At 44.4% G+C, this 24,880-nt stretch overlaps 1 protein-coding gene across 14 annotated transcripts in view; it reads right to left on the bottom strand.

The window, feature by feature from the left end:
* The window catches only part of SPATA13 (spermatogenesis associated 13), a 102,625-nt gene that overhangs the window by 4,223 nt on the left and 73,522 nt on the right, over positions 1-24,880 (bottom strand). For all 14 annotated transcript variants that reach the window (XR_014546983.1, XR_014546984.1, XM_083608989.1 and 11 more), the window contains 7 exons: positions 21,961-22,105; positions 8,946-9,082; positions 8,457-8,636; positions 5,199-5,384; positions 4,354-4,533; positions 3,134-3,366; positions 192-321 (listed from right to left, as the gene is read on the bottom strand). Coding sequence is in view for 12 of the 14 variants with exons in the window: in XM_083608989.1 (XP_083465115.1) it covers positions 192-321; positions 3,134-3,366; positions 4,354-4,533; positions 5,199-5,384; positions 8,457-8,636; positions 8,946-9,082; positions 21,961-22,105 (1,191 nt within the window). In the remaining 2 variants the exon portion in view is untranslated. The remainder of the gene's footprint in view (positions 1-191; positions 322-3,133; positions 3,367-4,353; positions 4,534-5,198; positions 5,385-8,456; positions 8,637-8,945; positions 9,083-21,960; positions 22,106-24,880) is intronic.

Here is a 24,880-nt window from a genome sequence, read left to right as displayed (position 1 = left end):
ACCGTAAACCACTTTTTGACCAATTGTTAAAGAAACAAACATTAAAAAATCTGACATTATCTGGTGGGTAATAGGTTAGCCCCCCGTCTGTCTTAAGTCCCATTGATTATAATGGATGTATTCTAATCCCAAGACTGGATCTAACTGTCTGCGACTTTTGAGATGAAAACCTCCTGGAAGTGCACCCTTACCTCCCAGTTGACAATGGACACTTGCCAGCGGGCCATCTTGTCTATGCTTTCTAGCCTTCGCTTGCGTTCATTGATCAGGCAGGCTACGTTCTTCATGGCTTCATATGCTGCCTTTATATCATTATAGTCGCTGCAAAATGAAGGCAGGCATGGGTCAGTCATTTTATCCTCTTTGAACTCGGCTTGTGAGAGCCATGCAGCTAGACACCAGCAGAAACGAGAGCGCCAGGCCACAAGGGTTTGGGTACGATTCAGAAAAGCAGCACTCATGTCATGATACAGTGAGCATTAAGGTGCATGGAATTCAAGCCCAGTATAAATAGCATCATTTTACTTCTGACTTTTCCCAACCACAGTACAGGCTTATGCTGGCATGGTCCTTAATTGTAGTTATGCTAACCAAGGTTTGCTGATAAACCAGGATTTCAAATGCCATGTGTGCCCTCACTCTATTTCTTTAAGCGTCAAGAGGATAAAAACATCTGTTAACCTTTGGGCTTGAGCATACCCCTCCTCTGAGTTAATAATGCAATCATTACCCTAGGTTTCAGCTTTGTGTGATATAAAGGTTGAGGCCATAAGAAGCTGTCTGAAAACATTTCTAGTAAATGAAAGTTTACACACACACACACACACAGAGAGAGAGAGAGAGAGAGAGAGAGAGAGAGAGAGAGAGAGAGAGAGAGAGAAGCATGTGGGGAATGGTAGGGGGGGTGACGAGCTGGAGGGGGGGTATACTTTGGATTAACAACTAGGGTTAGTAGGAACTGTAGTCCAAAGCATTGGGAGGGCACCAGGCTGGCAAAAGCTTATATATATACTGTATATATTCAGGGAGTATGCAAATGAACCGCTCCATTGGAGAGAGAGCGAGAGTCCTGGCATATTTTCTTCATGATGCTAGGATCACCCTTTTTATGGAGATTTCTAATACATTAATGAATAAATACTGGAGAAGGAGAAGAAGGACAAAGTTGAGGACGGAAGCAGACAACAAAGGAGCTCCTGCCCCCACAAGAGTCCTGTTCAGCTGAATCAGGAGCAGGCTGGGAGGAAAAACAGAGCTAATGAAAGGGATTACTTTACTGAAAGAGAGTGTGGCGTCAGCAGTGTGACTTCCTGGACTGATTGCACATAAACCAAAACTTTATGGGATCACATGCTTAATTGCCTCAGTGTCCAGACCCCTCCACATTAATTTTAGGTTTCAGAGCAGGTTTTTGCTGACCATCTCCCCTTGCTGGCCACCACACATCAACATCAATTGTGTGATACACATTCTTACAGCTGAGGCAGTGCAGCCCTCTCACTGGACTTTTATCATATCTGCATGTACAGAGGGTAGCATTAGTTTGAAAATGCTAAAAGCAGTTATTGCTGTCATGTTGGGTTTCCGTATGCAGACAGACAGAGATGCGGAATCTCTCAAGGACACAATCAGCCTCCTGGGTTCCTGGGAGAGGACTGTACCACCTCAGCAAATGTCGTCCTGCACTTACATTTCAGTTACACCCACACCCAGTGCAGAGATGGGAAAACCACAACATGACCATTACAATCATTGTCTGTAAGCCCAGACAACAGCCTACAGACAATGCACAGCTTGCATTTTCCCCTGATTTGTTTCAGAAAGCTAATATGTGCTCGTCAGATTATTATTTGGACATCCAGTGCAGTGTTGTCTACTCTGATTGGCAGCCCCACTGAGCTACTGTCACTCCATATATGTAGTGCCTTTTAAACTCACAACAACCCTGCAAGTTTTTACAGGGTTCAGCTGTCCTCATATTATCCAGGCTCACAGAAGCACTTTTATTGTGAAAATGTTAAACTAAAAGCACACAAAAATCCTGCCCAAGAGAGTGACGAATAAACCCTACCCTAAAGGAAATGCATGCAGACACTGGCCATAAATATATAACTGAAGGCCATAATTAACTACATGAGTGTTTGTCTACCGCATTTAGTCTTATCCGCTTGCAATACTGTAAAATCATGTTCCTCTTTATTTGACTACTTACATATTCTTCTACATTAAGAATAGGGGAACTTGTACTAGACATACAGGGCAAAAAACATATCCTAACCGATAAGGTTATGAGTCATAAACTACTTAAAACAGAAAGCTTGCACTTAAAAATAGCCAATCCCATTGACTTCATGTGGGCTAAGAAAAACTGAAGTGATTTGTGGCTGAAGGATGGATGCTGTGTCAGGGAATTATGTTGAATAAAGTAGACATGGCCAGTTAATATGCTGAAGCTACTCATCAACACAATTTAACCACTTCTGTCCACTCGTCAAGTGCAGAAGCAGTATTGGCCTTCTCCCAATGTCACTGATAGCTCATATTTGAAAAGGATATACAAATCTGAGCTAACGTTTGTGGAAATAGAAGGAACCTCAAAATTCATCTGTTTAGTCCAAGGAAATACAACTACTACATTACTAAAGGTAGCAATAAAGTAGCTTAAAAACATCTAATTAAGGACAGTCCACCACCTAGCAAGGCGGTCTGTTCTACTCTTGGAACAACTTGTGTTGCCAGAACTAGTTCTTCCATAGTTTAGCCTAAAGCAGGGACCACCAACGTGGTACACCTTCCAGATGTTGTAGGCTACAACTCTCATCATCCTTGACTACTGGATATGCTGCCTGGGGCTGATGGACGTTGTAGTCCACAACATCTAGAGGACACCTCATTTGCTACCCCTGATCTAAATCCTTCTTGTAATTTCAGCCCATTGGTTTTGGTCCTCCTCTCTGGAGCAAAAACAACCACCTCAAAATTAGTTCACCGTCTATGTGAAAGCCTTTTAATAATCTCTTTTCCAGGCTAAAGAGAATGAACTAAGCAGAATGAGAGGGCGGTAGTTGCTGTAGGTTAGTTTGGAAGTGAGTTTGGGGAGGTCCCCTTGGCAAAAACATAATGTTCGCCTTACCTATGTTCCTGAGTGGTGTACTTGAGTAATTCTGCAAGCTGCAGGGGATATTTACAGATTTTCTGAACAGGCGTGAGAAGGAAACCATCAATGGCGATGTCAATCATTTGCTGAAGCAGGCGACAAGCCTCAAAAAAGTGGCGGTACTTGCCCTGCTTCATCAGGTTAGACATCTCAATGCAGGCACTGGGATGATTGTTGCAGTACTCAGAGTAGATAGCAAAGCCTTCTTGCTAAAATGGGGTGGGGGAGAGAATAAAAGCAAAACTGTGGTTAAAATATCAAGGAAGGGATTGGCACGCCCACTCCTGTAGCCATCCCCTTTTCCAATCGCTCCCTTCCATATGCCTTGAAACTGCTCAGAGTTGCTTGCCTTAAGTGCTGAATTTAAACAGCTGCAAATGCAAACCTTATTTCCAAGAAACAACTGGGAGCCCATGTCTTAGGAGGGCACTCCCGGTTGTTCCTTTGCAACATAATTTACATTTCCCAACACCATCAGGCATCTGGGGTGGTTCATATGAGAACGTGGGAGTGGGGTGGAATAAAAAAAAAATGGCCAGACCCCAAAAGGAGCTGAGAATTTAACATATTTCCATATCACTGATTTGAGGTGATAGGAAGCTGAAAGCTTAATCCGTTTGGTGTTCTCATCCATTTTCCAATCACAGCCCCTTCCTCTGTAAAGATCTTACATAGGAACAGAAAACTAAGTTTGAGACTTATCATAGCTGTTCCAGAAGGAACTATCATGTGTGATGTTGACATCTGTGACAGTAATCAACAACACCTGTTTGGATGGTGGTATTGTAAAACTGAGGATCTGCCTTATGGTAGAGGCAGGGAATCTCTCTATTTCTTTGCTATGAAGGGCAACTGAACAATGAGAGAAGTGAATGGAAGGTGATGCTGCAGCTGATGGAGAGTTGATACAGGGTCAGTGGTAGGCATAACCAAAGCATAAAGGGGATGGAGTTTGCAGCACTGCAGGTTTGTATAATATGTTCTCTCACTCTCTTATGCAACCCTATCTCTCCCCCCACCCCACCCTACCCCACACACCCCATATCTGTATGTATAATTGGGCTAAGGGTGCATGCAATCCAGCATTTAATTCTGTAGTGTTATCACACTGTTAGCTGCCCTGGCTCACATGACTGCATTTCTGGCATAACATTCATTAGCTAATCAACTTAATGCAGTAGAATTACCCAACTTACATGCTGAAGAAAGCAGGATCCTATTTCACTCAAATGGGGCTCTTCTTTGTTGTATTGCCTCTCTAGATCCTTCAAGAACTTTCTTTGGAATTTGTAAATGTCTTCAATATTTCCAAATATGGTGCTCAGCTGGGCCCCAGTGAACATTCCTGTATGTTTCCGACACTGCCGAATGTACCCCTGGAAATGACAGAGCAGGACTCTTTGGTTTGTCAAAGATGAAGAGTTTGAAAATAAAATGTTGCATCAAATAATCAAGCTCAGTAGTCAACAAAGGAAAGCTTCATCTTAAGACTTCCTTGTCCCTCCCTTGCAACCCTTACTCACGAGGAGCAATAACCATACAAGTTTTCCCAAACCCAAGCTGCATGGTCTGGATTCCAGTACACAGTAGAACCAATCTGACAGTAAGACCAGAGCACCCGCTCACAGAGAAATCCTATATATAAGCCATAATTTTGCTATTCAGCCAAAGCAAATAACAAGTGCCCCAAGAAATCAGCTAAACAACTAACAACACCTAGCTGCCAGGGAGCTGCACAAAATTTCCCAGGCCAAGAAAGTGAAGTACTGCAGCAACCCAAGAAATGCAGCATATGCCCACCTTAAGTTTTCTGAAGACAAAGTTTGACACCATAGCTCAGAGGTAGAGTGTCTGCTTTGCAGGAAGGGTTAGGAAAGTTCCCTGCCTGAATCCCTGGATATCCGCTGCTAGTCAGAACAGACAATACTGAGCTAGATGGACCAGGAGCCTAGCCCAGTATAAGGTAGCTTCCTATGGTCCCCAATAAACACAGGTATTTCCTCCCCCCAAAGCAACTCCTCTCCAGCATTTTACAGCTTACTTCACAGATGTCCTTGAGATGTTTGATATAGATCCGCTCCGTGTTCATTATTTCCTGAATCACGTTTGTTCTCATCTGATCCTTGTTTTCAGCAATTTTTTGGCGGTGCTTCTCAGGGTCTGCATTGGGTTCTTCATCTTGGAGGCTGCCACCATTTTCTGCAAGTTCTTCCTGGTTGACCCGCAGCTGGAATCGTAAGAGAGGAGAAAGCAACTGAGTTGAGGAAGCACTGCTGAGTTGAAGAGCCCTCCAGAAGGTTGTGGGACCTCCAGAACAGATATGGTGGAGCGGGGTGGGCACCAAGCCCTCCTGGCACAACCCTGGAGATAATCCTTTGTGCCTATGCTACCTAGTATGGCTCAAAGCTCCATACAGTTGGAGAGGGACCACAGTTCAGTGGTAGAGTCCATGCTTTGCATGAAGAAGGTCCCAGGCAGACTCCCTGGGCCAGTGTGGTGTAGTGGTTAAGAGCGGTAGACTCGTAATCTGGGGAACCGGGTTCGCTTCCCCGCTCCTCCACATGCAGCTGCTGGGTGACCTTGGGCCAGTCACACTTCTCTGAAGTCTCTCAGCCCCACTCACTTCACAGAGTGTTTGTTGTGGGGGAGGAAGGGAAAGGAGAATGTTAGCCGCTTTGAGACTCCTGAAGGGGAGTGAAAGGCGGGATATCAAATCCAAACTCTTCTTCTTCTTCTTCCTCCCTGGCATTCTGTTTTTAAAAAGCAAGCAGGTGATGAAAAGTATTCTGGAGATCCTGGAGAGCAACCATTGCCTCTCAGGTGAGACAATATCAGGCTAGATGGGCAAAAAATCTGATTTGGCACAAGGTAGCCTCCTTATATTCTGCGGAAAAGCCCCACTGAAATTAACTGGGATTTCTCAGCATTTAGCTTACCCATATTATGTAGTCAAGCGAGTCCTAAGAACCAACTTAGAAGAGAGTCTTATGCAACACAGATTAACTTGGCGAGTTACCGTTTACAAGCCTGGCTCTGCTCAGCTTGGTGTAGTTATTATTACAGTGAACAGGGTTCCCTGAGAAGAATTTCATCATTTCATCATTTAAACCAGTGGCGGAAATGAGGCCCTCCAGATGTTCCTGGACTATAAGTTCCTGATCCTTGGCCATGCTGGCTGGGGATGATGGGAGTTGGAATCCTACCACATCTGGAGGGCCACATGTTCCCCCTCCCTGATGTAAGCTCTAGGCAAGGAAGTCCTTTCTTTTATGTGCAGCACACTCCTCTTACAGCAAATGCATCGGACTGGACTTTCTCCAATGTAATAGGAGGAAAAACAGGTAGAGGTTTTATATCACTGCCATCTAAAAACGAGCATTAAGAGATTGCGTGGGAATGGGCAGTATCAAACAAATGATCCAAAGAGCGGTTTCCAATTAATATCAACCTATCATTTATAGAAAGCCCTTTCAACCTTTGTACCGACTCTGTTGGTCTTTACAACAGGCTTTTTAAAGTGATACATTATTTATGCCTTAAGTTAAAAAAGAAATAGCCCCAAGAATAGGAAGCGTGGAATGCTGAGTGGCCGCGTATTGAGCTGGCACAGAAGAAACTAGGCTGCCCATTTCAAAAGATTGCTGTGGGGGAAGACAGGAGTTTGTTTCGGCCTTTGTCTGATTGAAAACATGGTTAACTCTTACTGCAGTTGTTGTAAGAAGAGGATGATGTACTCAGGGGACCTCAGGACTGCAGTGTGTGCAAACATGTGACACTTTGTGGATTTCAACCGCATAGTTGTTAATGCAGAGAGCCTGGCGTGTGTTTCTCACACTGGCAAAAATTGGGCAATTCAGTAAAGGTTTTTTACAGGCCGCATGGAGGAAGGGCGATACCAGTCTGAAACTACTGACTCATGACCCTTTATTCTTCTGTTACCCATTTATATCGTTACAGAAGCAGAAGTACGATGCAGACTCACACATCTCAATGCCAGACATGCAGCCTGATCCCATGCTGCCTTCTGGGGATTTGGAGCACGGTGTCATCAATATGTGGATAACACTCAGCTCCCTCTCAGTTCATCTGAATCATGAGAGGCAGTTCAGGTGCTGAACGAGGGTCTGGAGGCAGCAATGGGCAGGATGAAGGCCAATGAACTAAGCTAAATCCTGACAAGACCGGGTCCAGTGGGTCAATGGTGCTTAGGATTCAGGAACTGGGACGTTGGGCCTGTTCTAGACAGGGTAACACTTCCCCTGAGAGAGCAAGTACCTTGCTTAGGAGTAATCCTTAATTCTATGCTGTTTCTAGAGGCTCAGGTGGCCTTAATTGAAACTGAATATGTATGCTGCATTTCATTGTAGCAAAGAACACATGACCTGAAAAGTAGAATATAAATCTCTTCTTAAAACAGGAATCAGATTCCTATATTCTTATAATCGCTTTTAAGGACAGAGAAATAAAATGCTCTATGTGAATTTCTTCCTCCAGCTTTTGCTGGATTCACTGAGTTGATTCCTTCTCCTCCACAAAATACTTGGTTGTGGGTACAAACAACAATGGCAACTAAAGGATAGGTAAAGGTAAAGGGACCCCTGACCATTAGGCCCAGTCATGGCCGACTTTGGGGTTGCAGCGCTCATCTCGCTTTATTGGCCGAGGGAGCCGTAGTACAGCTTCCAGGTCATGTGGCCAGCATGACTAAACAACTTCTGGCGAACCAGAGCAGCGCACGGAAATGCCGTTTACCTTCCCGCTGGAGCGGTACCTATTTATCTACTTTATCTACTTGCACTACTTGAAGTGCTTTCGAACTGCTAGGTTGGCAGGAGCAGGGACCGAGCAACGGGAGCTCACCCCGTAGCGGGGATTTGAACCGCCGACCTTCTGATCGGCAAGTCCTAGGCTCTGTGGTTTAACCTACAGCGCCACCCGCATCCCTAAACTAAAGGATAGCCTACTGTAAAAAACGAGCCCTTCAGATAATGCATCTGCTGGGTCCCCCTGTAGTCACAGTGCGGTTTGTATAGCAAAAGCAATGACTGTAACCTGCAAGAAAAAGGAAGGAGAGGAGGAGGACATTCTGGACAGCAGTGATTCTAACAGTTTGACGTAGATGAAGCCGGAAAATTAGGACTGAAAATAATCACTGCAATCTATGTGTTGCAGTGGGAAAGGAAGTACTAGTAAACTTGAGCAATGCATCAGCCGCCCAAGACCACAATATTGCGTAAAGAGGTGGTTCAGTAGTTTCTAGAAGGAAAATAAAAATAACTTGAGTTCTCGCTTCACTCACCCTGACGAAGCTTGCCGGAAACCAGGCTTCCTTCTCCTCATTTCTGCCCCACCACCAATCCTTGTTGGAAGCCTCAAGGACTTGGATGACGTCCCCGGCTTTGAAGGCCAATTCCTGGTCGTCCATGGTCACGTGATCCCAGAGTGCCTCTGCATAGACCATGCTCCCATCGCTTATCAGCTGAAACAGAAATGTTTTGTGAAGGGCAAGGTTTCTGTAGGGATGGCCAAAGACAAATGCTTTAAGTAACTATGTGTAGATGCAAGAAGCACCTGCAGCAACCGAGATATCAAGCCACTTTTCTGAAGCTTATAGGTATTATCCATGGAGATGGTCAAAATGGTGAAAGATAAACAGTTTGTAATTTGGAAGTTCTCCAAAAAGAAGAGGAGCTGATTATGGGCCCACAGATCTGATTCTTTGTCCAAGAAACTCAAAACAGTGGACCTTCGGGGGGAAATCGTGCACCAAAGTCATCGCCTCATTTACCTCATTAATGGCTAGCTGCTCCCCTCCGGGCTGCAAGTACCTAGGGCTGGCTTGGCAGAGGTCCTCATAGCTGTAATCCTCCTCGCTACCATTATCATCCACTAAGGCAGAAGATTCAGTACCTCCATCAGTAGCACCTGGCAGGGACAGTGAAATATTGATAAATTATGTACAGTCAAAGCCCATCTCTGTGACTTTTTAAATTAAAAACATTCATACTAATAAAAAGACATGGAACCTGATTTACAACTTCTCACATCCACTTGAATAAACCATACGATACGATACGATACGATATCTTTATTGTCATTGTCCCTTGCGGAACAATGAAATTGAAAAACTACATAAAAACTACATAAAACTACCACGAAACTACATAAAACTACATAAAAAATTCAAAACCCCCTAAAAACTCTAAAACCCCATTTTAAAATACACTATACTACAGAGACCCCTTATGCTGCGTTTAGAACCAGAATTGCATTAGCGTAGAAACTGTTTTTCAGGCAGCTATCTGTCTGAAGGGAAATGTTAGAGCAGAGAAAAATCTGAACACACGGTAAGAGAAAATCCACGTATTATACAGAGCCAATGAGGCTTGCAGTTGAAAGTCTGGAGTGCTCCTTGTTTAGTGTTCCAGCAAGCCATGCCTTCTGTCATGATACTCCATTCCATTCCACTTCCCTGTCCGTTTTCCAGTCCTCTCTCCAAAAGCTGGTCAAAATCCCATGGCTACTGGGCATACTTAGTCCTCATTGTGCTGTTTCTGAAGCCCCCTTCCCCCTGACTTAGGGTCATGTTCTCCCCCACCAACCTAAATATTTTTGTACTTCTGCAAACCTTGGGAAGCCTGCTAATACCTCTCTCTTTGTGTGTGGATGGTGCTATTTTACCTACCTACACTTGGATAATGTGTTCTACGTTACTATGTAGGACAAGCTGGTGGAATTGCCCCTACCTAAAGTGTGGAACAGTCCAGAATTTTACCTGCTCTGTCACGTCATTTTTGTACCACTCAGAAATGGCAACTGGGCTGGATCCCTTTATATCATGCAGACTGACAAATTAAAAAACCCACAATTTTTTTCCTCCTAAACAGAACTGGGTCTCTGTTTAATTTGTGTATTTAAAGCTTTTGTGGATGACTTTTCTACCCAACACAGCATGGAACATTTAGAATGGGTGAAAACCATTATAGCCTATGTTTTATCAAATGCAATGTCTGACATCAAATGTAATTGACCTGTAGATAGGACTCTGAAAACAAAGTTGTTATATTTACCTTTGTTATCCGTGAAAACCATTCAAGAAAAACAATGAAATATATATGTATTCCACCTAAAAGCCAACTACAGCTAAAACAATCCATTATCAAAAGCAGCCATGGCATTATATGAAGGAGCCAACACTAATGAAACCTCAAAACTAACACCCTTCCAGGGTAATTAGTGACAGACACCTGCCCATGCAGGAAGTCGGGAAGATAATATGCTTCGAACCAGACCATTGCCATAGTGCTGTGGTAGAGAAGGTAGAACTTGTTTATTTTCATTTATTATTATATTTATATCCCACCTCCTCCAAGGAGCTTAAGGTGGTGATAACTTGGTTCTCCCCGTCCCTATTTTTTCCTCACAACAACATTGTGATGTAGGTTAGGCTGAGAGACTTATAACTGCCCAAGGTCAACGCTGAGCTCCGTGGCTAAATGGGGAATTAAACCCTGTCCTCCCAGGTCCTAGTTCAACACTCTAACTACTACACCACACTTGCTTTTGCAGGACCAACAGAGCTGTACAGAGGTGTAAGCACAGTAAAGGCTTCCAGCTGGGAAAGGGTGGTGGTTAAGCAAACTGTAGAAATACACAGACGTACCAAGCAGAGATATGGATACGGGTGACTGCAAGTAGCTTAGAGAACTCTTACTCTTTTCCTCAAGGGATGGAGGAATGTGACATTTTAAACCACATTATCATACTACAGTGGAATCTTGGGTTGCAGACGTAATCCGTGATGGAGGCACGTCCACAACCTGCAGCATTCGTAACCTGCAGCACCATGTCTGCGCACGCGTGTGATGCGATTTGGTGCTTCTACGCACGCACAAAGTGTGATATGGTGCTTCTGAGCATGCGCAAGCGGCGAAACCCGGAGGTAACCCTTTCCGGTACTTCCGGGTTTCCCGCGGTCTGCAACCTGAAAATACGTAACCCAAAGTGTTTGTAACCCGAGGTACCACTGTATATAGGATTTTGGTAATTCCAATAAGAAGAGTTCTTGCCTTCTACTAGCATGCAATTGTGCAAATCCTAGCAGACAACTGTGTAATGACTGAGTACAATCAGACTTGCTAGATCATGTACCACAAGAAGCACAAGTAGCTGGACTTCAAGCAAAGCTAAGGCCAGGAGCAGAGGGCCTGAGAGCCAGGCCTGTATTACCTGCCTTGCTATAACTATATGGTTACTGGCTCTCAGACTCAATAGTCTAAGAACAGCCTTTACCAAGCAGTGTCCTCCATATGCTTGGACTACAACTTCCACTGTCCCTGACCACTGGCTGTTCTGGGGCTAATGGGAGTTGTAGTCCACAACATCTGGAGGGTGGCAAAGTCTGGTGTAGAGGCAAAACCACACCAAACCAAAGATGAGCTTAGTACTGACTATGTTAGAGTGGCAGTTATATGGGTATGCCAAAAAGTTGGCCACTAGGTTCTCATGATGACACAGCATTAGAAAAAAGGGTGTTCTATGCACCCATATTATCCACGTCCTGGTTTTAGAACTTGACAAATTCGAACTTTTTCAAGGCTTTGCCTTTTTTTATTTTTAAGGGAGACCTAATTTTTCAGATTAAACAGTGAGCTGATTTACCTTCTAGACCTCATTGCTTATGAAGGCAAGTCTGTCTATTCTGATCAACACTATTTCTTAATTTCAAACTTTATTTAAAATGCACTATCTAAATCTCCAACTATATCATAACAGTATTGCTAAATTTCCCTTTTAGGAAATATTCCCAAAATACAGTATTGCAAACATAAATGAAGGTTGAACAACTTATACAAGAATACACATTTTTACAATGCAATTTTTACAATGTTTTTACAAAACCCCTCTCATAAATATCTGTAAAGAACACACAGCCTAAGGCTGCATTTGGAAAGCTTCATCCCCCACTCTTAATTTTTTTAAGCCACAGTAAATTGTGAATACTTATATGCAGATATTTTAAAAGGAAGCACCTATTAAAAACAACCAACGGGGAGTTGAGTCTTCCTTTGCAATATGTAAGCTTGGATTCTGTATAGCTAGTTTTTCATCTCTTGTTCTTTGTAGCCATTTCTCTATTGTTTACTGCCTGGAGTAAACAATGCAGACATGAATGAGCAATTCTTATCTCTCTAATGGAATGTCAAAAATCCAAAAGTCGATGTAGTACTTAATCTTATTCTTCCTGTGCTGGTCCAACTGCTAGTCTTGCTAGTATAAGCATTATTTTAAAACCAAGTCAAGCCCCATGATTATAACAGTTTAAAACATAAAATGCCATAGAAAATAAATGGAGCTTATCTCCTACTCAAACATACCTATCTGAAGGCTTTCCAGGCTCCAAAACCGGGCCATTTCCCCTCTGGCTACCATCCTGCCATCCAAAAAAAAAAAAACCATACACAATGCACAGCTTGGTTTTTAATATGTAAGGCTTAGTCCTTTAAAAAAAAAAAATCACGGAGGACCAGGGAGAGGCTGCAATCGACTGGAAATGCAGAAACAGCTTATTCATCGCTTTGAGCTTCTGTTTCTGCAGTTCAGGACAGAGAGCTACTTGGAAACTGACAGCTCACTCCCTGTTCAGTGTAGCTGTGAGTTTGTTGGCATCATGGGGTACCCTTAGGGAGGAAGTTATAAAAAAGAAACACCTGCCCCAGCGGACACACAGCTCTCATGCACATACTGCATGCACAGCCAGCTCAGGACTTTAATGCCTATAGTGCAGATTTATTCTTGTTATTCTCAATTAGGCTTCTGCTGTGCATTCAAATATATCCCTCCTGCTGTTTCATTTGTTTTTTTAACTCCAAGGTTCCTTTGCAAATTGCTGGAGTCTTCTCTCTCCTCCACCCCCACTACATGTAAAAATAAATAAAATAAAATGCATAATAATAATAATAATAATAATAATAATTTATTATTTATACCCCGCCCATCTGGCTGGGCCTCCCCAGCCACTCTGGGCGGCTTCCATAAAAACCAAAAATACAATAAAATATCACACGTTAAAAACTTCCCTGAACAGGGCTGCCTTAAGATGTCTTCTGAATGTCACGTAGTTGTTTATCGCTTTGACATCTGCTGGAAGGGCGTTCCACAGGGCGGGTGCCACTACCGAGAAGGCCCTCTGCCTGGTTCCCTGTAGCTTTGCTTCTCGCAATGAGGGAACCGCCAGAAGGCCCTCGGCGCTGGACCTCAGCGTCCGGGCAGAATGATGGGGGTGGAGACGCTCCTTCAGGTATACTGGACCGAGGCCGTTTAGGGCTTTAAAGGTCAGCACCAACACTTTGAATTGTGCTCGGAAACGTACTGGGAGCCAATGTAGGTCTTTCAAGACCGGTGTTATATGGTCTCGGCGGCCGCCCCCAGTCACCAGTCTAGCTGCCGCATTCTGGATTAGTTGTAGTTTCCGAGTCACCTTCAAAGGTAGCCCCACGTAGAGTGCATTGCAGTAGTCCAAGCGGGAGATAACCAGAGCATGCACCACTCTGGCGAGACAGTCCGCAGGCAGATAGGGTCTCAGCCTACGTACCAGATGGAGCTGGTAAACAGCTGCCCTGGACACAGATTTGACCTGTGCCTCCATGGACAGCTGTGAGTCCAAAATGACTCCCAGGCTGCGCACCTGGTCCTTCAGGGGCACAGTTACCCCATTCAGGACCAGGGAATCCTCCACACCTGCCCGCCCCCTGTCCCCCAAAAACAGTACTTCTGTCTTGTCAGGATTCAACCTCAATCTGTTAGCCGCCATCCATCCTCCAACCGCTTCCAGACACTCACACAGGACCTTCACCGCCCTCACTGGTTCTGATTTAAAAGAGAGGTAGAGCTGGGTATCATCCGCATACTGATGAACACCCAGCCCAAACCTCCTGATGATCTCTCCCAGCGGCTGCATGTAAATGTTGAAAAGCATGGGGGAGAGGACAGAACCCTGAGGCACCCCACAAGTGAGAGCCCAGGGGTCTGAACACTCATCCCCCACCACCACTTTCTGAACACGGCCCAGGAGGAAGGAGCGGAACCACTGTATGACAGTGCCTCCAGCTCCCAGCCCCTGAAGACGGTCCAGAAGGATGTTATGGTCGATGGTATCAAACGCCGCTGAGAGATCCAGCAGAACTAGGAAACAGCTCTCACCTTTGTCCCTAGCCCGCCGGAGATCATCAACCAGTGCGACCAAGGCAGTTTCAGTCCCATGATGAGGCCTGAATCCCGACTGGAAGGGATCCAAATGGTCCGCTTCTTCCAGGCGTGCCTGGAGTTGTTCGGCAACCGCTCGCTCAATCACCTTGCCCAAGAATGGAAGATTTGAGACTGGGCGATAGTTGGCCATCGTGGCCGCATCTAAAGATGGTTTTTTAAGAAGCGGTTTAATAACCGCCTCTTTCAGCGGGTCTGGGAAGGCTCCCTCACGGAGGGAAGCATTCACCACCCCACGAAGCCCATCGCCCAGTCCTTCCCGGCTCGCTTTTATAAGCCAGGATGGGCAAGGATCCAAGAGACAGGTGGTTGGTTTCACTCGTCCAAGCAGCCTGTCCACATCCTCGGAGGTAACAGATTGGAATTGATCCCACTCAACTTGACTAGACAGAACTCTAGCACTCTCCCGCCCCGGCCCTGCTCCCACGGTGGAGTCTACTTCTTCCCGAATCTGAGCGATTTTATCTGCAAAAAACTTTGCAAAATCATTGCAGGAGAACATGTGGCCCGTACTGGGCCCCGATGTTGCAGGTGGTTCCGCTAAATTGTGAACCACCTGAAAAAGTCTCCTGCTGCTGTTTTCTGCAGATGCAATAGAGGCGGCGAAGAAATTCTTCTTCGCCGTCGCTATCGCCACTTGGTAGGCTCGACGTTGAGCTCTAACCTGTGTCTGGTCAGATTCGGAATGAGTTATCCGCCACCGGCGCTCTAGCCGTCTCAACGATTGTTTCATTGCCCTCAGATCCGTGGAAAACCACGGGGCTGTCCGGGCTCCAAGCAATCGGAGAGGGCGCTTCGGAGCCAAACAGTCAATAGCCCTGGTTAGCTCCACATTCCAGCGGGTCACCAGGGAATCAGCTGAAAGGCCATCAACATGGGATAAAGCATCCCCTACCACTCTCTGGAAACCATTTGGATCCATTAAGTGGCGGGGGCGGACCATCCGAATTGGTCCCACCTCCCTGCAGAGGGGATGGGTCGCAGAGAAGTCCAGTTGCACCAGGAAGTGATCTGACCATGGCACTTCTTTCGTTTCGCTTTTACTTAGTGTCAGATCACCAACATCCATAGAGGTAAACACCAGGTCCAAGGCATGTCCGCGGCTATGGGTTGGGCCAGACTTATTCAGGGACAGCCCCATGGAGGCCATGCTTTCCACGAAGTCCCTTGGTGCAAATCACTTGGTGCAAATCGTGCAGCCAGAACATTATGTCAGAATGTAAATGGCAAATGCTAAATTCGCAGGTACTCCCTGTAGGTGGTTATATGGCACTGTGCTTACTCTGTTTGCATGCTCTCTCTCAAGACTGGCCATCAAGAAACAGGCCCCCTTTCCTCTTGCTTCCTTGGGAGGCCTGGCAAGCTGAGTGCTGTGGGTCAAGGGTGTCATCAAATCTGCAGTGCCAGCCAGCCTGAATACGATCAGCTGACCCCACAGGCCAAACCCTCTCCAGTTTTTTAAGGCCTTTCCTCTGAGCTTTGTTCTCAACCATTTTCTGCTTACTCTCCTGCTCCCTTTTCTGAACCACTGTTTCAATATTTGAGGTTGCTTCCTTATATCGTGGCCTAAGTACAGCAGCTAGAAATGTACCAGAGAGAAGGCACCTCCTGAGTAGGTCTCCTGGTTAGTCTCCAGGTAGGTCTAGTCAGAGCCAGGCCCAGGAGCTAGAGCTATAATCCAACATGAGCTAAGACCAGATGCTGCAAGCATAGCTACCCCACAAAAGAGAGATACACCAATTGGGAGGCAGCTTTTGTACCAGCAAAGGTCTCTTCCACCCACCCAGATTATAGACAGATTCTCTGATAATAGTGTAGTCAGGTCATTTTATTTATCTTTATTTAACAAGATGTATATACCACTTTTGGGGACGCGGGTGGCGCTGTGGATAAAACCTCAGCGCCTAGGACTTGCCGATCGTATGGTCGGCAGTTCGAATCCCCGTGGCGGGGTGCGCTCCCGCTGCTCAGTCCCAGCGCCTGCCAACCTAGCAGTTCGAAAGCACCCCCGGGTGCAAGTAGATAAATAGGGACCGCTTACTAGCAGGAAGGTAAACGGCGTTTCCGTGTGCTGCGCTGGCTCGCCAGATGCAGCTTTGTCACGCTGGCCACGTGACCCGGAAGTGTCTTCGGACAGCGCTGGCTCCCGGCCTCTTAAGTGAGATGGGCGCGCAACCCCAGAGTCGGACACGACTGGCCCGTACGGGCAGGGGTATCTTTACCTTTTATATACCACTTTTAAAAAAACAAACCTATGCTGTTTAGATAAAATTGTATAAAATATTCATTAAAGATAGTGATAAAAACATGTATTTAAAAGAGCAGTCATTCATACACACACACAAACACACACACACACAAAATCAACAGTTAAATATACTTAATGACATGTCTGAATAGGCTTGCTTAAACTTTTAGTAGTTGCCCAAAACAGTACAATGAAGGCGCCTAATAAGCCACACTAAAATAGACATGGAAATGTCAGAAAAAGAACAATTAAACAGCACAGAATGGGAGCATATAAAGTAGCAGCTAGCACAGCAGCATATGATATAGTTGGAGCTAAGAAAAATTCAGGAGCTGAATAACAGCATCACAGGAGTTTAAAATGTTGGGCAGAAAGTGTTTGCACCAAAATCATGTAAGTAAGCACCAGGCAAGCACCCTTAGGGAGAGAATCCGAAGGCAAGGCACTACAAGGAGTAGGCCTCTTTCCTCCTTGGCTTACTTCAGGATAACGTTCATCATTCATCTTATTAAAAAAACTTCCCCCTTAAATCAGTTACATAACTGCTGTAGGGAGAGGGGTGGGGTAAAGAGAGTTGTATGGCTCCAAGAAGCAACCACAAGAACTGAACTGCTTAATGAGCCTTGCTGGTTCTTCTGAAAGGAGGAGCTGAGGTTTTCTCAGTTCCAGCTTGAGGGGTGCCAAAAGCCTACGAAACCAATTTAAGCACAGACTACAGGAGGGCAGGTGGGAAACGTGCATATGCTGCGGACAAGTAGTGCTATAACAAAACCACCGCAACCACTTCGAAAATGTTACATCTGCATACACCAGCAAGCACAGGAACTATTTCTGCATCCTGTTGACTTACATCTTAGCTACAGCATGGCTGTTCTGTGGCATACAAGAGATGGGGTGGCAGGGAAAGAGATAGGACTCTATACCAGCCCCAGAGCTGAAATGTCAGCTTTCACACAGCTGAGTCAAGCAGACCTCAACGCATCAGAATGTGGCACATTTCTGTAAAGAGCTGTTCCTCAGCATGGGGAACAGCAACACCAGTGCAACATGCAGAGTCTTGACTTGTATCTTTCCAGTGCTTGTACTGTGCCCATCCGGCATAGGTAAAGGTAAAGGTACCCCTGCCCATTCGGGCCAGTCTTGCCAGACTCTAGGGTTGTGCGCTCATCTCACTCTATAGGCCGGGAGCCAGCGCTGTCCGCAGACACTTCCGGGTCACGTGGCCAGCGTGACAAGCTGCATCTGGCGAGCCAGCGCAGCACACGGAACGCCGTTTACCTTCCTGCTGGTAAGTGGTCCCTATTTATCTACTTGCACCCGGGGGTGCTTTCGAACTGCTAGGTTGGCAGGCGCTGGGACCGAACGACGGGAGCGCACCCTGCCGCGGGGATTCGAACCGCCGACCATGCGATCGGCAAGTCCTAGGCGCTGAGGTTTTACCCACAGTGCCACCCGCGTCCCTTCATAAAAACCTCAGAATGAAGAAGAGCCATAGTTCGTCCTGTTTTCCAAGAAATCAATGCAATTACAGGCAACCATGATGTACCCTCCCCCAACTTGCCCTTTTGAGCATGTTTGAGGGTGCTGACAAACTTTTAGAAGACATCTGAAGGCAGCCCTGTTTAGGGAAGTTTTTTATGTTTGATCTTTTATTGCTTTTATTATTAATAATAATATTCTGTTGGGAGCCGCCCAGAGTGGCTTATTATTATTATTATCATCACCTGTTTCTGGAGGGACCTTGCTGGTGCAGATATCATATATTGGTACAATAAGATTTTAAGAAACAGCCTTTTTAGAGAAATTAATGTATATATTATGGGTTTCTTGAGGTCAGAGTAAAAAGAACAAGTTCATCTCAGTGTGGCTTAACTTTATTATGCATGTAAACAAGACAGAACATGGTCAAACCCCACCTCCTGCATATAAATGGATTTCGTTAATACAATAAGACTTGTATAGAGTCTTGCTAATCCCTTCCCTAACGCAGTAAGGGAACTTAGTTAAAGCTGACGGTTTTATAATAGTGCACTGATACACATATAAATTCTCTGTTTATGTAATGGTCAATTGTATGATTTATAGATGATGGTGCATTTGTTGCTACTTTCTCCAACTATTACTGTACTGTTTTCTTAGTTTGTTTTTGTTATAGGCACAGATATGAATAAGTTATGTCTGAGCACATAATCTCTGTAATGTGTTTAAAAGAATTTGATGCTTGTGACTATATATTAAAATCCAATAAAAAGCATTTAAAAAGAAGAAGAGTCCTAGATCAGTAGTAGAGCATCTGCTTTGCATGCAGAAGGTCTCAGGTCCAATCTCCAGGGGGCTGGGAGAGACTCCTGTTTGAAATTCTGGAGAGCTGCTGCCAGTCAGTGCAGACAATACTGAGCTAGATGGACCAATGGTCTGACTCAGTATAAGGCAGCTTCCTATATTCCTAATAAGTGTGGCTTGCCCTTTTTATCTTTCTGCATTTGGGATTGCCTATTAAAAAATAAATACCATATATACTCGAGTATAAGCCGACCCGAATATAAGCCGAGGCACATAATTTTAGGACAAAAAATTGGGAAAACCTATTGACTCGAGTATAAGCTGGTTCACCACACCACAAACCTGGTGGTGGCAGCAGCAGAGGGGGAAGAACAAGCAGCCCCAAAGGGCTGCTTTCGGGCTGGTTGCTCCTCCTCCGCCACCGCAGACAGGGGCAAAGGCGGAGGAAAGAGCAGCCCAAAAGGGCTCCTTTTGGGCTGCTTGTTCCTCTTCCGCTGCCGCCGACAGCGGCAAAGGCGGCGGAGGAGGAAGGAGCAGCTGCTCGTGCCACCGCCTCTGCCACTCGCAAGAGCAGGCATAGGAGCCCGGTTGGGAGAGGCACAGTGCAGTGCAGCGCCTCTCCCAGCCGCAGCTCCTGTGCCTGCCCTTGCGAGATGCGGGTAGCGGCGGAGGGATGAGCGGTGAGAAAGGGCTCCTTTCTCGCCACTCGTCCCTCCGCAGCCACTCGCCTCACTTGAGTATAAGCCGAGGCAGGTTTTTTCAGCATAAAAAATATGCTGAAAAACTCAGCTTATATTCGAGTATATACGGTAATATCTGGTACTGAAAGAGCGTTCCACTCATCCATAAAGCGCATTCAACACCAGCCTGACGCATTTCTATGACTGGCAAAACTCTGGTCTTGTTTCTTTTTCAGGGACAATGCAGCTCAGTTATTTAGCTGAGACATTTCCAGCCCCCACATCCTTACACTATTGACCAGCTCAAAAGACCCAGACCCTGGAGGCCCCTGCTGCACACAAACAGCACCAAACAGCCACAGAAGTCACGTGGCTTCCTGAAAGCCGCTGGCTGTAATGGAAAACAAGAAGCCAGGCATTAAATGAAAGTCTCTACCCTTCTTGCTGATAAGAATCTGCATTTCTCTGTCATTTGAAAGCGGCTGCCCAGTCATGAAGATACTGCCATCTGTCCTTCTGTATCAGCAGACATGAGCACATAGAAAGAGCCCTGCTGGACCAGACTGAGAATTCACCCAGTATCCTGATCCCAACAGCGGCCAGTTAAATGCCTCTAGGAAGCAGGGAACAGAGGGAACAGCCCTCTGTTCAACTTCAACTTCAAGTTGCTTGCGTCCCCAGAATCTGGTATTCAGAGGGATACTGCTACTGAAATATGTTTCACTAACTATCATGGCTGTTGAGAAGCTTCTCCTCCATGAGTTTGTCTAAATGCCCTTTAAAGCAGCCATCCCCAACCCTGTGCCCTCCTGATACCATCAGACTCCGAATATTCATTGGTCCCAACCAGGCAAAGATGATGGGTAATGTGGTCCAAAAGCAAGTGGAATACAATACAGTGGTACCTCGGTTTCTGAGCATCTCGGAAGCTGAACATTCCTGTTTTCGAATGCCAAAAACACAGAAGTAAATGCTTCTGTTTTTTTAACCTGCGTCGGAAGTCGAACAGCTACCGCTGCGTTCCCCCCCCCCTAATTTTCTTCATTGACTTTGCAGGCCTCCCTTTGCGCATCAGTTGTCGAATGTTTCGGAAGTCAAACAGTCTTCCAGAACAGATTACATTCGACAACCGAGGTACCACTGTACTAGGTTAGAAAAGTCAACCTTATCCCAAGAAAGGGCTGGCTTGCTTGATAAACACAGCTGGAGAACAAAAAGCATATGCCTGCTTCATTCACAGACTGATACATCAAGGGACCATCCCATTCACACATCTGAAAACCAAGGTATAATTCTGCACACAGCTGGGCCTCTTAAATCTCATTGCATTGGTGGGATTTAAGCCATGCACAAGACTCCAGATCAAGTTGCCAAACAAAAGCATGACTTTATTCAAGTCCTTAAGGAACAAGACCTGACATCCAAGACACGACACACCTCTTCCTCACTGTTGGGCAATGGTGGGTTTTAAATCTGTGTGTGAAAACAACAATGGTCTTTTTCTGCGGGAAGTGGCTAACCCCATTATAAGCCTCACAGTGATGATATTAGGGTTTTGCATGGGGGGAAATGAAGAATTTCAGTGTAACAACTGCTTTAATGGTTTTCTCATTTTTAACCTTCATAACAACTCTGTGGGAGAAGTTAAACTTGCTTTACTGTGATATTTGCTTTACTGCGGTGGTCTGGAACTGAACCTGAAGTATCTCTGAGGTATGTCTGTAATTTTTTTAACCAAAATACACCGAAACCAACACCATAAACCAGGGATCAGAAAACTTTTTCAACAGGTCCACTGTCCCTCAGACCTGGGGGGGGGGGGTTGGACTATATTTTGAAGGGGGAAAATGAACAAATTCCTATGCCCCACAAATAACCCAGAGATGCATTTTAAATAAAAGCACACATTCTACTCATGTAAAAACACCAGGCAGGCCCCACAAATAACCCAGAGATGTATTTAAAATAAAAGGACACATTCTACTCATGTAAAAACACGCTGATTCCCGGACTGTCTGTGGGCTGGATTTAGAAGGTGATTGGGCCGGATCTGGCCCTCGGGCCTTAGTTTGCCTACCCACGCCATAAACTATGAAAAAGAATAAAAGAATAACCGTACAGGATACAGATGACCCAAATTTTAAGAACCATAAATCAGGTGATATAAAGCAAACATAAATCCAAATGGAAGGCTAATCTGCCAGAGTAGATGGGGCTGGGCAGGCCTTCTTTGGGAGAGAGTTCAGCAATCTGGGTGCCACCACTGATTAGAGCAACCATTGAATAACTTGTAAGTTTATTTTCCATTGGCCTTCTGTGAAACTCACCATTGGATGCTCTCATTTGCCGCTTACATCCAACTCTATCCAGACCGATGGGTGTACTTTGAGAAAAGGTAAAGGGGCGGAATCTGGCGGAGACAGCTTTATAGGGAGGAACCTGATGTGCTGGTACCGGAGGGCGTGCAACTGGCTAAAAAAAAAAAGGAAAACAAAGAAAGCTTGTTACCAAAGAAATCTACCTGGAAGTCCAACCAAGCTGTGCAGAAAACACTGTTTAGAAATGAAGTAGTTTACATAGGCAAAAGAAAAGTGTTCTCAGCACTCTATTGCAGTAAATCAACATTAGGGTTCCATGTAATTGTAAACGTCCATCATTCCTTCTATTTCTGATGTTTGGAGGTGAGTGTTGTCGCTTATGCAAAGCAGTGGCTGGGGCAGTCAGATGGGTGAGGTAAAAATAAAATTAATATCATCATCATAATCTGTCTCAGCAGGCTTTGGGGAAACCATGAGGTTTGCGGAAGCAATGCCTTCTCTCCCCCCAGCAAAAAAACAACCCATTTAAGGGGAAATAAACCCTAAGAGGGTGGGGAAATAGCCCAATGTGTGCTAAGCATGCTCAGGAGGCATAGAATACTAACTAGTTGTTGGGAAGAACAAAAAACCAGGGGTGTGTGTGAATGGAATGCAATGGCGTATTACAGAGAACAGAATGGCTGCTGACTCAGTTAACTAGCACTCAGAGCTAAGGCATTACAACTGAAAAAGCTCTTTCCCTGGTGACCACCTGCAGGTGATGGTGAAACTTGAACAAGCTGCCTATAGAGGTTTAGCGAAGTTGGAAGGAAAAAGGTCTCTGAGTTTTTATTATGGGCCCCTCTATCTTTCTCCCTATATTAAAAAGTACTGATTAGGTTTATAGATGCACTTTTAAGTAACACATTCCATGCAACTGATTCTCTAAGTGTTTAATGTAAGCACTTTGATTATTTTCTTATATTATATAATGTGATATAATAAAATAAATACTGTTCTTTGCCTTTCCCCTTTACTTGATTGCACTTTCTAAAGTGTTTGCTCCCAGTCACACTTTACATTAAAAACCTTCACACTAAACTCTATTTGCTACTCTCTTTTTCACATTTTCACAGCTTTTCAAGCACATATTCCTTCTCAGAAGGCTATACTAGTTATCAAAACTTAAACGCTGCCTCTCTGGAAACCTTAATTGACCCTCTAGCACGAAAGAAGGATTCTTATAGAACAGAGCTTTCCCTGCACCCAATTCCCAAGCAAATAAAATAAAGGTCAACAAGGGCTTTGCTTTGGGTTTTCTGACACTCTGCTGGAGCTTGTGTGTTTCCTCCTGATTTCTCTTAAATAAAAATATCATCTAAAGAAAAATCTCCCTCAAGCAATTCTTTGATTGCTATGTTTTATTATTGTTGTTTAAATCCATCATATCTAGTGATTCATATAAATCTCTTTCAATTCTCTTATCTAACCCAACAGTTCAATTAAAAAAAACAAACTAATACCAGTTTTCAGCAGGTCTTACTTTCAAGAAAAAGCTAATTTATTGTTTGTTGTGAATTTGTTTATACTTAGGATATTACCAAGTGTTTCATTTAACTCTTCTTTAAGTAATTAGTACATTTGTGCTTAACAAAATCCAAGCCTTGAGAATTGATTCCTCTTCTTAGCATCAGTAATAATAAGAATATACCTACCTTCAGAGTGGTCCCGTACCTTTGAATTTGTCTCCAGAATTTCAGCAAAGTAGAATTTTACAAGAAGATTAAGTTTTAAAAATGCCAGTATAACTGGCAGACTTGCTGAATGCTATCCAATGAGAACAAAATATGGGTGATACCTATATAAGAGGGTTTATCCACACTTACCTTTTGCCCCACTCTTCCAGGCATGAGGGTCCATGCTTTAATGCTCTGATTTATTTTACCTTGACCTGCAAAAACTTGCTCTTTAAAGCTGATTCGTAGCAAATGTCAATTCAGGTTTACCACGGATTGGTGTTTGCTCCGATTGAGCTTTAAAGAGTGGGCTTTTTTGCAGGAAAAGAACTGGGGAGGGGGGGGGAGTGCTCAGATATAGAGCTTTAAATCACAGACCATGCCTGGAAAGAGCAGAGAAAGTTAAGTGTGGATAAGCCCAGAGTCAGACTCAGAATAGACTATGCTGTCAGGTACAGTACCTCTAGATAGCATCCTATGTGGAGGAGAAATCACAAGTGTGAAGAATTTCCTCCTTAAATACACTGCAGAAAATCTGAATTAGGGAGGAAAGCAAATATCTCGCCTTGCTGGAAAGCTTATTAAACAAAAAAACAAAAAACAGTGAAACAACATTCCCGTCACATCCAAAGTAAGAAGACTCCATTTCTGGTAATCTTTTCATGACAATCTGGTGATGAGAGTTATTGTAAAGTAAGAAGCCAAAGACCCATCACAAGAGAATTGATAAATGCCAAAGTGAAGATTTCTGGATGCCATGCAAAGGCCCTTCCAAAGCAAAACTTTTTTTCATGAAGGACGAACAAGACAATTTTTTCTTTTTAGAATATTTGAAGGCTAAGGGCTCATCTGAAGCGCTACGCATATATAAGATGTCTATTAGAAACCCATTCATTTTCACAAAAGAAACAATACAGCTCTCTATCGTAGTTTAAATTAGTGAGAAGGCTGTATCTTTGTATGAATGTTTCCTTTTCCCACTGTTAAAGAGCTTCCCAGCAGGAGGCGTTGTGCTAAAAGGAAATGGAAATGTCTGTATGTCTGAACACTTGAAAAATAAAAAATAGGGTACATTCTTTTTAAAGTTTCCAGAATGTTAGAAAATGAAATTTCAGTTAATTCTGATCAAACTTCATTCATTTACAAATTATATTTTATATAACTTGAACCAAAGTCAGTACAGCAAAACAGGCTCTTTGTTAAACCCAACTATT

The sequence above is a fragment of the Podarcis filfolensis genome (assembly GCF_964270895.1).
Source record: "Podarcis filfolensis genome assembly, chromosome: 4".
Lineage (NCBI taxonomy): Eukaryota > Metazoa > Chordata > Lepidosauria > Squamata > Lacertidae > Podarcis > Podarcis filfolensis.
The sequence above is the reverse complement of the archived record's forward strand: the minus strand, read 5'-3'. Positions and strand labels throughout refer to the sequence as shown.